Source organism: Sander vitreus, chromosome 2 (assembly GCF_031162955.1).
Source record: "Sander vitreus isolate 19-12246 chromosome 2, sanVit1, whole genome shotgun sequence".
In the NCBI taxonomy this organism is placed as follows: Eukaryota; Metazoa; Chordata; class Actinopteri; order Perciformes; family Percidae; genus Sander; species Sander vitreus.
The window spans coordinates 16465089-16480820 of record NC_135856.1 but is presented as its reverse complement, the minus strand read 5'-3'; the positions used below and the strand labels follow the sequence as shown (position 1 = coordinate 16480820).

At 40.4% G+C, this 15732-nt stretch overlaps 1 protein-coding gene across 4 annotated transcripts in view; it reads right to left on the bottom strand.

Moving 5' to 3' along the window:
• The window catches only part of septin9b (septin 9b), a 70043-nt gene that overhangs the window by 29890 nt on the left and 24421 nt on the right, over nt 1-15732 (bottom strand). For 3 of the 4 annotated variants that reach the window (XM_078280392.1, XM_078280383.1, XM_078280374.1), the window contains exon 2: nt 10607-11290. In XM_078280392.1, coding sequence (XP_078136518.1) covers nt 10607-11290 — 684 coding nt within the window. Of the gene's footprint in view, nt 1-1408; nt 1437-10606; nt 11291-15732 lie in introns of those variants that run through there. The other variant, XM_078280399.1, reaches the window with a different exon arrangement.

Here is a 15732-nt window from a genome sequence, read left to right as displayed (position 1 = left end):
AAGTCTCCACTGACAGATTTCAGAAAAAAGCGTAAGAAAACAGCTGTACGAGTGAAATATCACATCAAAATGTCCCTCCACATTTTAATTTAAAAAAGGTTGGTTGAGTCATAATTTCTTTAAGCGAGGTCATTAGTTTAATGCTGCTCTGCAAAGCTCAAGTTAAGGGATTCTAGTTGTGTTTCATATTTTCTTCGTTTGAAACACAACGGTCATTTCAGCTCAAAATACTCAAACATTTGGTAGCATCCAATCATGTGGGCTGGAGAGGTAACTGAACTAATATGCGGTAATGACTGGCATGCAGTGAGCCCCATTGGGGAGGACCGGAGGTCAGTGCTAAATCAGGGCAGAGGACATATGGAGCTGATTAAAAGAGTCACCTCCATGACTCAGCTGACACGTCCTCCCTGAAAGGGGGGGAGCTGAAGGAACGGCAGAAAGGAAGAAGAAGGAAGGCAAAGAGGAGGCAAAGAAAAATAGAGATGAAGGAGGATGTTGGAATAGTCAGGAGCAAGAGGGACAAGGGAAAGAGGAAGAACATCTGGCTTGGCCTGGATGTCTACAGGGAAGATAGCTGGCTTAGTTGGAGACTTCCTGTTGTGTTTTTTTTAATTATTTTTATTTTTTTGTTGCTGTGGTTGCTCTGCTTCCCTGTGGTGCAAATGGAGACAGCATGTGTGTGACGAGTGAGGATGGTTTATCTCAACACCCTGAAGTGGCCTCCAAGACTCCACCTCCCCGCCTCTGACTAAAATCACTGCACATACATTAACAGTACAGATGAATGAATCTCTGTATATATCTTTAGCTACTTCACATGTTGACAGTAAAATACCTCACTCCCCAGCTTGCACATAGGCTACCTCAAGGTTACAATAATTCAGGCCTGTGTTTGCTTTTTCATTAGCTTTTCATAGTACTAACAGAGTAAAAAAACAGTGCTGTTTGCATGATGATGACCGCAAAGAGGATAAAATGGACAGATTTTGTCTCTTTTAGGCCACCAAAACTTTCAGCTGGACTGCATAAGAATGAGCGCTAGAAAGACGGAGAGAACAAGTAGCCCTCACTGCTTTCAACTACCATGAAAGCAAGCAAAGTGACACTCAGGCAAAAACTTGAAACAAGGATTTTAAGTGGAAGTTTTAAACAGCGCCCAGCAAGCAAATTTGTTTCAACTAAAGAATGCGTTTTTCCATTAAATACAAACAAACAAAGGAGGGGAAATGTGTCAAGCAACATTTTTGGGATGTTTCTGTGCATCCAGTTCTTACATTCCCCATTTGAGAAGGATACATCATGCCTTGACTTGATTGGCCTTAATGGAAACCAGTTGTCCTTCCTGCCTCTGCTAAAACAGTTGAGCTCCCCCACAGACACAAAAGACAGCCAAACAGATACTCACAAAGGGTTTCCATCTCGCGGTTGTTATATGTCTCGCTGCAAGTAGAACTCATTTCTCCTGTCAGCCCTTTTCTTTTTCTTCCCTTTCTTGCTTCCAGTATTTAACAAGAAAACACCTCTGATAAGACAAAAAAAGCCTCTGAATATTTCCCAGCTACTGCTGAATTCTTAACTATTCTGTAGATGAACAAAAGCTAATCTCACAAACTATGTTTTCCGATGCACAAACACTAACACGTACTCTCTATTTCCGTTGATGTTCTAGAGTCAAAGCCTTCTCTCATGAACAGTAAACACAATGACTCCAAGGGATCGGCCTTCTGGGGAATCCCTGGCCCCTCGCTGCATCTGCATCTGCGGGGGCGAGGGACAGGGATGACTCAACTCCAAAAACGACGAGAAACAGGAAGGAGCTCTGTGATTAAACTCTTTGCGCGGCCACTGCATGTCTTCCAGAAACATCTAGGCCAGTTATGATGCTAATTATCTATAATGGAAACGTTCCATGTGCAAAGGCAGGGAAGCAGACAGATCATTTCTGCTTCTAGAGATCATGAACTATCATCTTTTTGAGTTGGTGTTACATTCAAAGTTATTTCCACCGAATATTGAATTTTAGTATGCCAGTGCGTAACACAGAGTAAGTCCTCCGAGACAACTCCCCCTTTCCCCCAGATCTTCAGTTGTAAGAATGCTTCCTCCATCTGCCTCCTCTTCTGCTGAGTGATGTTGATGTTCGCAGTCTGCTGTGCAGCATCACAAAGCACTTTACGCCCTCAAGGCCGGAGGTTAAAGTTCGCCCAAATCTCCTCTAGGCTCCTCCTCCATTACTCAGCTAATCTTAAACATTAATCTGTGGGGTGAGAAAGGTCAGGGTGTTTAAGTACAAAAGAGAAAAGGTATGTATTACTTTCCTTCTGCATTAAACTATTATGTTAAACAGTAGATGTAGATTTACACTGTACTGCCTACGATCTAAGAGCTTCCCTGCTGAAATAGAGATGAGAGCTTGGATATAGTTTAATTTCACATCTACAGAGCTGACAGCCTGAAACAGAATAAATGGCCCAAAACTTCAGCATTACTTCATTACAGCCAAGTGGACCATGATGTTTTTACAACAATATGGTAACACATCTCCAGCCGGAGTGAACTTGTGATTACATTTTTACTTCTGTCACAAAACATAATAACAACATAACAAACATAATACCCATGCATTTGTAGTGTCAGGGTTGTTTGTGGACAGTGGGTTTTTATATGCTTCTTAAAATCACAAAAATCTAGAAAAAAACGTTTGCTTTGAGGGCAGCTTTGCAAGATAAAATCTATCTGTTGTCTTTAGTTCCATCTGATAGAGAAAATCTCAGTCTGCTGTTAAGTTGCATTGTGGGATAATTTTGCAACCAAAACAAATTGTTCCGTTTATGGAATCTGCACATGCTATGAAATCCATCTTCATTTGGGAGCATGGAGCAACAACCCTGTAAAACATGTCTGATCTATTGCACTGGTCTATACAATCCAACTAACTGGTAATGATCAAAACAAAGACATAATTAAGATTAACTAAAAACCTATGATCGCAGAGTAGGACACACTCAACTGTGTAATGAGTTGTAGTTGTAACATAAGGGACAAAACTGCACACTCTTATTTTAAATTTGCTCCCTTCAGACAGACTCACACCAACACACAAGAATCCCTCTGCTCCCTCATCTACTCTCATCTACTCATTTCAGCAGATGGCAGGACTGTGGCACAAACGGCCATCTGTCTGTCCCCACACACACACCAATTATTGTTTTTCCAGCATGTTCTCTATCAGCCAACAAGTAGGCCAAACATCATTAGCAGAGAATGTGGTGAAAAAACTCACCTCATATGAACCTTCATTAAAACAACTCTAAGTGTTAATATAAACCGCTTGTAGATGATCCCATCAAGAAAGACAGACCAACCAAATTCATATATTTCACTGAAAATCACTGTGAGCAGGTATGTTAAATTAAGTATTCAATAAAGTTTTGAATCCTTCATTTCTCCAGGTCAGCTATGTTTGATTGATGATTGATTTTTTTCTTTCATTTTAAGGCTCTACATTACGCTGGCTTCATTTCTTTATTTCCATGGCCAAGATAAGGGACATGATTTTCCTATCAGTTTGTTGGACAAAGGAACCGCAGCGGAGTCTCATATCTGGATAAACAAGAGGAAGGATTTAACTGGAGAATGAAGATAGTGTCAACCAAGACTAACCGTTATCTTAGTTTGCTTCATCAAACTCTGATGGCCCATATCCTACTATTTCTCTGTTATCTTATAATGATGGAAAAGGTTGATAAAGGAGGTTTGTGTGAGTGTGTGTGTATCCAAAGTTCGGCTGCTTTGTTAAACTCCCTGTGGAAGACAAAGTGTGATCATTCTGCCAAAAGTCACATTCTTATTGCGATGAGAGGAAGTGTGAACATGCATGTGCTTTTACATGTATATAACGGTGAATGCGTTACAGTAATGTGTTGGATTCACAGCATTCAAGAGTAAGTGAATAGAGAGGGGCCATTTACTGCAGTTGTGGGATTTGGCAAGATGACTAACAAGGACAAAGGTCTTTCTGCAGTGGTGGGAAACTTCTTTAACCCTTGACTTCCCCCAGATGCTCAATGTAAACTTCAACTTCCGAAAGCCTTATCTGGGGGAGAGGGGAGTTATGTGTGTGTGTGTGTGTTTAAGTGTATTTATCTAGGGCTGAAGGGCTGATCCTTTCCCATTTCTCTCAGCTCCACCCTATTTCTCCTCCTCCAATGTAAAAAAGAGGAAAACCTTTCATGTCCAGTCTTTTTTGTGTCCACATTAAAGAGCTGCACGATAATGCTTTGAATGAGGATCTATCTTCGAGTGTTAAAAACATGAACGGAAAAAGGCTGAGATCTGTGTGTTGGATACATTTCTTCAACAGTACACCAGTGTGGTCCGAGCTTCTGACACTGGAGTTGTTTGAGGAAGCTTTACAGAGTTCAATCCTTTGAGAGAAAGGACAGAAGTACTAAACTAATTTAGAGAACGTTTCCTTTCAAAAAAGAGGGACTACAGCTTTATTTCACATGCAAGCCAGGTTCAGTGTCTAAACAGATTTCACCTGTCACACACTGCCTCCTGGTGGCTTGTTTAGGAAGCACACAGTGAACGTCACATTCAAGATAATGAGAAGTGACACTTGTCACTGTCATCATCGTGGGACATTTTTTTAACTGAAAAGGCATAGCAAGACGTAACAGTCTAGAGGCTTGTTTTTTTAGCATCAATGTCCCCTTTTCAGCCATCCATTCCACTAATTTAGATTAAATTACTTGTACAGTGTACAAATACACAATACTCAGGACCTAAAGTGGACGTCCAACATTGACACCATACGGAAAAAGGCCCAGCAGAACATCTACTTCCTGCGCCAGCTCAGGAAGTTCAACCTGCCTCAGGAGCTGCTGATCCAATTTTACTCTGCAATCATCCAGTCTGTTCTCTGCATGTCCATCACTGTGTGATCTGGATCAGCCACCAAACAGGACAGGAAGTGACTGCAACAGACAGTCAGGAGAAAATCATTGGTGCCAACCTGCCCTCCATCGCATACTCCTCCAGAGTCAGGAAACAGGCAGGAAGCATCACTACAGACCCATCACATCCTGTACACAACCTGTTACAGCTTCTCCCCTCTGGTAGGCACTACAGAACACTGTTCGCCAAAACAACCAGACACAAGAACAGTTTCTCCCCACAGGCTGTGATGAACACTTAACATCAATCCATAGTAGCAGGATCAATCACGGTGCAATAACCCTGTAAAACCAAGCATCTGCCTTTCAGTGAATTATATATGAGGGTTAAACACATAATTTAAACATGTAAATATCTGTCAAATATACACTGTATATACTGTCATATCCACCTACCTCGGATATACTGTATAAGCAACCTGTTATATTAACAGTTCTCCATTTATTTCAGCACCATTTGCACTTTTGCATTGCCCTATTGTCATACTGTTTACAATCCTCATAGAGCTGTTTGTTTACATGTGTGTGCATATGTATGTGTATGTGTATATATACACTATTTGACATACATAGTAGTCAAATGTTTATGTTTACCTAGCTCAGCTTTGTTGTCCTTGTTTTTAGCCGTATGTCTATTTTTTATGTATGTACTTGAGAGCAACAAAAAGCTGGAGTCAAATTCCTTGCATGTGTTTACACTTAGTTGGCCATTAAAGCTGATTTTGATTCTGATGGAAGGGGGATCTAGTGATTTGCAGAACTTTCCATAGCCAAAATGTCACAAGCTTATTTACTCTAACATTTGTCATTGGGCAAGGTAAGCCCTACATGATCACTCCAGTTTCTGTTGCTTGATTTGAGAGCATTTAAAAAAACAAAATCGAAAAAGACATGTCCCACAAAGCAAGAGTGATATGGTTAAAGTCAATGAGGACCCAAAGCAATGAATTGTCCCACTTATATGTATTACATGAGACCAAACTCTTCATACAGTAACTTGCTCAGAATCATAATTTGGAAAACCAGTTTGTAGACCAGTAACATGATAAGACTGTATTATCAGAATATGATTCTACTGAATGTTGATAAAAGCGATGATAGAGAGTAATCTAAAGTTTGTGATTGATTATACTTGATTGAATTGTTTTCTATTAGGGAGACTTCCCATGGGATTGTTTTGAACTTCCTGAAGCCACATGTCAGACCCCTGCAGAGCTTCAAAAGTTATGCAGCCACATATGCAACTTTGCAACAATTTTATTCTCAGTCAGCAACAGTTCCCTATCATAAGCACGTAAAGCAAAAATCTCTCTTTCCTTTTCTTTGCCTCTCCTTTTTTTCTTGGTAATTAGCCGACAGGTCACACTGAGTAATGGTCTGGGATCAGTCCAGAGTAATTACACTGGGAGAGGATTGACCTCAGATATGCCTTCGCCTGAGGATGCCTGTGTGTGTGTGTGTGTGTGTGTGTGTGTGTGTGTGTGTGTGTGTGTGTGTGTGTGCGTCAATGCGAGACAACAAAAGCAAGACAAAAATATTTGAGTTGAAGAAAGTGTGTTTGTGTGTGTGTGTGTGTGTGTGTGTGTGTGTGTGCCCTTTCCTGACCTATGGACAAGCAGAGACAAACCGCCCACCGCCCTCCGCTGTCCCCTCCTCCCCACTTTCAGAAGGTCAATCCAAATAAAAGACATTTGGCTTCACTTGCTCTTTCTTCCATAATGACTACACCTCAATTAGGAAAACAAATGTACTACAAGATAATCTGTTTATTTAGGCAATATAAAAATAAATTCCAGCTCAGCATACATAATCTGGCTAGGTTGAGATCATCTCTTTTGTTCTTAACCATTACAACAGGGAGACACAACGGCACTACATGAAGTGACTCCTCAGTACACAGTGTTAGTCTATAGAGGCTACAGCAGATATTAGCACAATCTAATTCTTTTTTCACTTTCTTTAGTGCTATAACAGTAATCCAGTTGAGATAGACATCCCAATAAAACACTAAATGAGCTAAGATTTGCGTAAATTGAGTTTACTGAATGTGACCCCACCGGTCCCATCATGTCAGGGATAACTACACTATTTATAGTCAAGCTCTCCATCTAATGACCTCACCAGAATCTAGTTACAGTATATCAAAAGAAGTCCATCTTTGGAGTTAAAAAGAAAGCCAGTATTTGTCTTAACAATGTAAAAAATGACAAAAGCCCTATTATTTTGTCAATGGTTTATATTAATCTCGAGCTAGTTAGACGATTAGTCCATAGAAAAGGAATCGGCAACTATTTTGATAAATGATTAATACATTTTAATTATTTTTCAATCGAAAACCTTTTTGGTCATATATGATAGTAAACTCAAAGTCTTTTGGACTGTTAGTTGGTTGAATAAAACAAGACATTTAAATACATTACCTTGAGCTATTTGAAATGACCAGCATAATTAATCAATAATGTAAATAATTGTTAGTCGCAGCCCTATATTAATCTTTGTCTTACACCTACATGTTAAGAACAAAACAAAGTCTCCAGGTTAAACAGAAATTCTCAAATGTGAAAGCGGGTCTGAAAACAGATAAGAAATGTGCTATTTCTGACCATAGGTGGTCTTTACACTGAGATGTTAGATAGAGTTCTTTCTGCAGTGTTTGTTGGATTGATGAACAGCAGGCCTGCCTGTCAAGATAAGGTTCCTCGTCTGGCTGAACACAGCGGAGCAGACCAGATACCAATCACAAAGTCTGGTGTCTGTAGCCTGAGGTGAACCCGATGTTCACGTTTGTCTTTGTCATTTTCCTTCAAAACGTCTAACATCATTCATCACATCAATTTGAAGTCATAACGTATATATTCTTAATCTGCTTCTTCCAGCGCTTACAATTATTTCACAGTTAAACTAAATGAAATATTAAAGTTTATGGCTCACATTATACCGAATGGAAAATGATTGTACTCATGACGTCTTCAAATGTCTTGTTTCATTCAACCAAGTCTGAAACCCCAAATCATCACAAGAGGAGCAGTAACAAGCACATATTTGGCATGTTTGCTTGAAAAATGACTAATGATTACTTGATTATAAAAATAGTTGCTGATTCATTTATCAATTGATTAATCAACTGGTTAGTCTGTGTGTCTGTGAGAGTCCTCTGCTGTCCTCAGCTACAAAACATGACGTATTTGCTCTCGCAGTTCACACGTGTGTCCACAACCCTTTTCATGCTGACCTTTTGCATAAACATCCCAACGTATCTTACTCTTTGTGATACTTTGATCAAAGTACAGAGAGATATTTTCTTGGAAGCTGACTGACTTAGATCGTATGACCCCGGAGAGAGGAAGCACACTGCAGTGAGGTCAAGCAGTGGGGGAAACAATCACGCTGACAGAACATGGAAGGAAGCACAGCTTTGTGTGTGTGTGTGTGTGTGTGTGTGTGTGTGTGTGATATCATTTCCTCCTGGAAAAACTGAATGGGCAGGAAAGCAGCTTATCTAATAGTCTCCCAAAGAAACAGTTTACAGCCATATGGAAAAATAATAAAACAACGCTAAATAGTCTTTGCTTGTAGAGTTGCCAAAAGCTCTTCTATGCGTACAATATTTCAAATTAGGAGCAATAGGAGCAATAGGGCAAATAATGATTTAGCAAATCCTTGTTTCCCACATACCATGAGAACAATGTGTATTCATGCCTTGGATGTAACTTGGACAAAAGTTTTACATTTTTATAATGTATTTAATATTTAAAAATACAGTAATTTAAAATATTTGACTACAGTGCTATTAAAAGTGTGTCAGAGTCCCTGGGCCCTCCAGGCAGGTCACCCTTCATTTAGACCCTTATTAGGGCCTCTCTCTGTGGACAAATAAGTGGCGACCACCCTCATAATCTAGAAGGGAACCATGTAAATCTTCAGCACAGAAACAGACTAATGTATAGTCATTTGAAGTAGAACCATTATGGGGTCCAACGTAAAAAATACTGAAGCACAGACACACAGAGACAGACACTTTGGGGAATCTGACTACAACACATCTGCCAAATGCAGTATTTCATCTTATAGTCATTGTAAAGACTAAACCATGAATAAATAACATGAAATGGCCTAAATCAACAAGAAAGGACTATCAATATGTTTCATTAAGGGCTAATTATAAAGTTATGGCAAGGTGGTTAATAGTTATATGGGGACACTGATTTATCCGTAACTGCTAGATGTGTAAATAAGCAACTGCTTGGTAACAAGTTCATCATATCAACTTAAAAGGTGATGATATGTCAATGTTGTGTCATGTAGTGTCAATTTGTTCCCGCTGCCCCCATTTGCGGGTTTAAGTTTCATGCAATGCCCTAAAACTTTATTTATATTTAGCTTAGATATTGTTAATGTGATGTTAAAATGTGAGACAAACTACCTGGTAAACTTAAAAAAACATTTGATTACAGTTCTAAATTCCCCCCACATTCACAGAAATCTAACTGGGTAGCTGTGACAGGGTTTGATGGGTCGGCTTACTCCATACTTTTCTGCAAGTAGTATCTCGAGGACAGGTTTGTTCCTTATGTTTAAGTATATTGTATGTTGTATCATGTCAGAAGCTGCATTATGGAAAATAACGTAACCCTGTGGGCTAAAATCTTTCCTTCTCTATTGCATAGTATTATAGTTGTACTTCTACTGTAGCACTACTTACTAGCATACTAACTGTTCTGGTGCGGCCAAGGTTAGGCTTTCATCACATAACAAAAAACATGTCGGCTCCAATACTGTATTAAGAACAGACATGGATTACCACAAATACAGACATACAGTCTGCTGTTTTTACTGACAGACATGCCTCCAAGGACATAGTTACTTATATTACTGACAGACATGCAGACATCAGACTAATCAAAATGCTGCTCCTGAGTGATTTGATACTCGGGTTAGTCTGCTACCTCAGTGTGAGAGAAGGAGCAGGAAGATATGAAGTAAAAAAAAACACCAAAACACAAACACAAACAAACATAACACCAAATATAATCTGGAAAATGTGAAAAAATTTTACCCAGTGGGGTTGAACGTAAAATAACTTACAGCCTAGAATGAAAAAAATAGTTTCCCTTTCCTTCACACATAATTAAATGTAATTTGGTATTATTTGAGTTTATGATAGCCTACTACACGCACTTTAATCTCTTTCCCACTGATGACGGTGTCACACCAAACTGGTAAGCCTGTGCTAAAGCAATCACACAGGCTGGTGAGCTAAATCACAGCACCAAAGCACTGATTCAGCCTTTACCCAACAAGCCAACAACCTCATGAGATTCTATGAGATCCAAAGAAAATCATGTATGAACAGACAGTGAAGAATCAAAGCACGTTAACAAATTAAAGTAGTTTGTCAGCTAGCATTCTACAAACCTTTATCATCAACAACCAATATCCCAGAAAGTAGGCCACTAAATAGCACAAAAACAACGAAGCTACAGTATGAAATGTATGACACTTGAGCTAGCTTCAATATACCCAAGTACAGTAAAAACTTATTTCACTACTTCTTGTTTACGGTATATTGGAGCTGTTTGTTGCTGTGTGACAGAAAGTGAGGTATGGGTTAGAATGAGGGGCATTTTATTAATAAACAGACTTACTGTCAGGGTTGGGGGATTTTCGTCCATGATTAGGCGAGGAGCAGCGGAAGGTGGTGACGATGGTGTTGTGGTGGGGGTTGGGGTGGTGTGGGTGGTGCACTGGTGGGTGGTGGCCGTTGTTTTCTGGGGGAGCTCTGGTGATGCTGATATCAGGTTTACGGACATCTCCAGGACTAGGAGCTTCAAACTTGCGAGTGTGATTCTGCTCAGGGGTTCGGCTGGTGCCGTTGTTGTTATTGTTGCCCTCAATGCGGCGTATCACTGGGGAATCAGTAGGCATCTTGGCAAAAGTGACTTCCCTCTTGTGGCTGATCTCGGGGGTCTTGGAGTGGCCCAGGACTTCAGGGCGCTTCACGGCGCTGTTGGTCGCAAAGCGTGCGGAAGCAGGGCTGGTGACGTTATCCACCTGCTTGCTGGAAGAAGAGGAGATGTCGATGGAGAGTTCGGAACGGCGCGACACAGGCTCAGGGGTCTTGGAGCCTCCTCCACCCATGATGGAACGGGGTTGGGTATAGTTGAGGTTGTTGTTGTTGGTGGCTGCCGCGGCGGCAGTGCCCAGGTCACGGTAATAGATGCTGGTGGGAGACATGGCGTTACGGTGAGGGGAGTTGGTTGTCCGACGGGAGCCGGGGGACAAGTGAGATGAAGTGTCGACATCCTCCACCTCAAAGGACCTCTTCAGAGCTGCATGTAAGGGACAAACACAACACATCAGTCATAGGGTCATAAGGCTACTGAAACTATTGATGTTGATTCACTGATTAGTTGATTGACAGAAAATTAATCAGCAACTATTTTGGTTATCTATTTATATCATGTGAACCCTTTTTTTTTTTTAAACAGACATTTGAAACATTCTCTGGCTCCAGCTTATCCAGTGTCAGGATTTTCTGCTTCTCTTTCTTTTGTGAATTGAATATCTGTGGCTTTTTGGATCATGGACTGATTAGTCTGGCTCAACGGAAGTACATTTCTGGGATAAAGCCTGACACCGACGCCGGATGTCCCTTGCTTTCCGCTATCTTCGCTATCTATTTTGCAAGGGCACTGTTGCTGCATCCTGAGCTTAGCGCTGCCCAGGATGGTTGTGATTGGTTTAAAGAAATACAAACAAGCAAGAGCATTTTTTCCCTCTATCCCAGAATAAATAAGTAGTGTAGCCAGACCATAGTGCTAGAGAATGGTCTGGCAATGCAAGACTATGGACTGATTAATCAAAAAATATAATGGCCAATGAAAATAACTGTTAATTGTTGCTGTAACATACCATAGCTGTGATTTAACAAAGTAATCCACTATAACTAGGTCAAACCAATGGTGGAAGAAGTGTTAAGATACTTTACTTATGTAAAACAGTACCAATTCAACAATGTTAAAGTACTCAATTACAAGTAAATGTCCTTAATGCTAAATTCTATGTACACTGTGTATTAGAAGTAAAGCTGGTCCGGCGACTGATATATTATTATGAATTACATTTTGAGGTTGTTAAAAGGAACCTAGGTGGAACTGCTAACAGTGGAAAGTTGGACTTGTGAAACCCCCAAGTAGACACAGTTCTTTTGCAAGCCAAAAAGGTTGGGAACCACTAATCAATAGCAGTGAATTGTATTTCATAAACTTTTGAAAATGTTTTTCATAATGTAAAATCTTAATCTGAAAAGTAATTAGTGTCTACAGCTGTCTATAGTGGTGTACAAATAACAATATTTCCAACTGAAGTCCACCAGTGCGTAAAACAGAATGCAATATATTAAAAGCACACTGACTCTGTTATCCAAATTGAGCCAATATTTCCCTTACAAACCGTTTATAGGTCAAGATTGATGTTTATAGGAAGTGGAAACAATATCATAAAATATCCATCAAAAAGGTCATACCAATTAACTGAGCAGTAAACAAAGTGAATTGTTTTTTTCTAAAACACATTATGAAAATGATCCAAGAAGTAAAGCGCCTGAGGTTTGAGGGTGGGGTAGCTGCAGAGGCAATTTTGGTGGCAACACAAAGGAAACAGCATGCACTATAGCCATTAAGCCAAACTAATATACTTGCATTGCATCCCTCATCACCAACAGCAGGTTTTTCTTCACGACATGTAACAGTATAATGCACGCAATCAGCCAGGCCTTATTCCCTGCCAAGCATTTAGGCAAAAAAGTCCCAAGTCTCCCTGTTTATGAGCAACATGACACAGAGATAGAGGCTCATCCGTCCCCTTGGTTAGTCGTGACGTAAGAAAATAGCAGCACTGTCCAAGAGGAAGATACTGAGGGATGGGATCACCCCCTGGGAAAAGTGCACTGGCTCAAAGTCAACTTGATTTTGACTCCCATAGTGGAGTTGCAGTGCCAAGCCAACAGCCAGGAGCTGGTATCATAATGACACGTTAGTAAGACCAGTCCGCTCACGCACACCCTTAAGAACATCTCCTGTTTGCTGCAATCCAAAACGCAGTGCTGATTATTTGATCTGCTTGTGGCTTGTGGTGTCTCTGCGTGTGTATGTGTCTTTATGTAAGTACATGTAGTTTTGTTCAAAGTGCTTGTAAAAAAAATGAGCAAGTGTGCGTTACGGGAATGTATACGTGATTATTTTTAAGCAACTGCACCCACAGGGAGGGGACTGTGCCCCAGCCCCACTGCAGTCTGTGTAAAGCCGAAACTCTGTCAGGGGATGCGGAGCTCAACACAATCACATCAAAGCTGTCTCCCCACACACATCAGCCAGCACCACTAATCTAATTTACTGCTATAAGCTGCTTCATTCCAACATGGTAGACATTTGATACAATTTACCCCCTGACAAAAATTCAGGCCAGAGCTAAAGTATTATTCTTTTTTCTGTGAAAGTCGAACACACCAAGGATGTTCTTATTCGCCACGGGAAAAAATGGATCTGCACTCACGTCTTCGAGTTGATGGTGATTTGTGTTACAAATCTCCTTAGCCCCACCACCACTCCCTGTACACCCTTTATCTAGACCTTAAAGCATGCCTTACCTTTCATCTTTGGCATTATTGCCCTATAGAGGGCTGTTGCTGTAGTTGTACAGTATCTACATTGTGTGTGGAAAGCATGACATTTCCTTTAATAAGCACAAAAAAAACAGAAACATATACCCACTTTTCTCACACTCCCATCGCTTATTTTCTGTGCTCAAGTTTTGATGAGAACCAAGTTCATTATACAGTAAGGCACCATAAAGCAGCTTTAAAAATCTATCCTTTGATAGATACGTATAAAAGAATTATACACAATAAACTTGCAATTTGTAAGTTGGTGTCCAAACCCATGTTGCCACTGGACTGTGTCCTTCTTACCGCTGTTTTCCTCTGTCTTGTGTTTTATGATTGCTGAGAGGGAGTCCAAGACTGTGGCTATACTTTCAACTCTGGCCAGAGAATAAGTTGGTCTGCCAAAATTGGTCTGCAAATTTCACATGGAGCTGAAAGGTTGTGATGCACCCTTTCAGACTGTATTGTGTAACGAGCGAGGCACCCATTCTAACCTCCTCTGAGAGCTGAAACACTTTAGGAAACCATGCACACTCTAACATCTCTTGACACTCGCTGTAGACTTTGGTTACATTTTAGAAGAGCTGTGAGAACTAAAGCTGAACATGGGAGGGGATATCATGATCCATATTCACAAGTTTTGCCCAAATAAGAGAGCTGGGCCGAGACTTTTGCCAGTGACCTGTTAAATGATCTTAGAATAGTATTTCTGTTCTTTGCTGCTTTGTGATTATATGCCCACAGGCACGGGACCACAGCAGAGTACTTGAGTGCTTTCCTCTCAAGCCATTTGTTTGTATTTAGTGACCGTGCAGTCAAGTGTACATGATTTAAGAGCAGAGATGAATTTGAATCTTTCTGTGCTTTAATATTGTCTGGGAATATAGAGAATGGAAAAAGGCATTTAGGGCATCTCTCACTTAGATGATCACTAAACTTCCTGACGTGTTTTTAAGGATCACGCTTCTTCCCACAGACTCCAGGGTCTTTCTTGTTCAGCTGAGACAAAGGGGGAAATATGTCTTTTACTTCCATCAAGGATATTCTATGCATGAATATCGCATCTATAGGATCATGGAGCATTAAGAAGGAAGGAGTGTGGGACTGACAGATGGATGAAGGAGTATCATTCCCAGTGAAACAGCATTCCCAGACTATGAGCTGGAAACAAGAGGTTGAGTCCACCTCAGAGGAACATCATTAACAGCAGCCAGGAGTCTCGTCTCCCCACGTCCCACCACTACCTATCACGGCCCAGTGTCCGATATCTCACAGCGTCTCATGTGGGAAGATAATGCAGCACACACAATATAGTAAAGGATTTTTGGAGGAACAAAAACAAAGATGGAGGCAGCTGTATCCTCACTTTGGTTCATGGTCATTTGTCCTAATACAGCCCAGGTGTTAGGCTAGGCTGCCTCTTTATCATCAGTGTCATCACTTTTCTCTCAAGGACATCCCGACCAATGAACATAAACATTCAGTATCATCTCAGCCCAAATGCAATAATAGGAGATAGTCGAGAGAGGGAGAAAAACAAACAGAGAGAGAGAGGAGGGAGAGGAAAGTGGAGATAGAGAGGCAAAGAGGTTGCAGGGAAAGAAATGGAGAAGTTAAAACAGGTTGACAGCAGTCAACAAAGACAAGGTATTCTAATGTCCCATACCTCCCGTTTTTGAGAGGGAAAAGCATCAGACTTTACTGAACAGACAGATGCAGTCATTCATTCAAACATCTGGGACAGTCAGAAAGCTCAGAAAAAGGGTTAGGGCTAGTTATAACACCATGATATAATGATTTAAAGAATGATATCAATGTTATTCAGTCAACTTTGGTCAACTTTTGTTGTTCTATGTGCTTTATAAATTTGGATTATTTTGCATCTGTAAAATCTAAAATGAAGGCCAGTAAACAATGTAAACTCAACATAATCTACATTTCCAGATGTATTAAATTACTTTAACAGCATACTTTTTATTTATTTTGATGATTGATGTTACGCTGCTGATTATGAATCTCTAAACTTCCTAGAAATGTATCACAATAAAAGCCTCCCAGGAAAGTGACGTGACCCTGAACTGTCGTTAGGCTTTTAATGTGAAACAGATG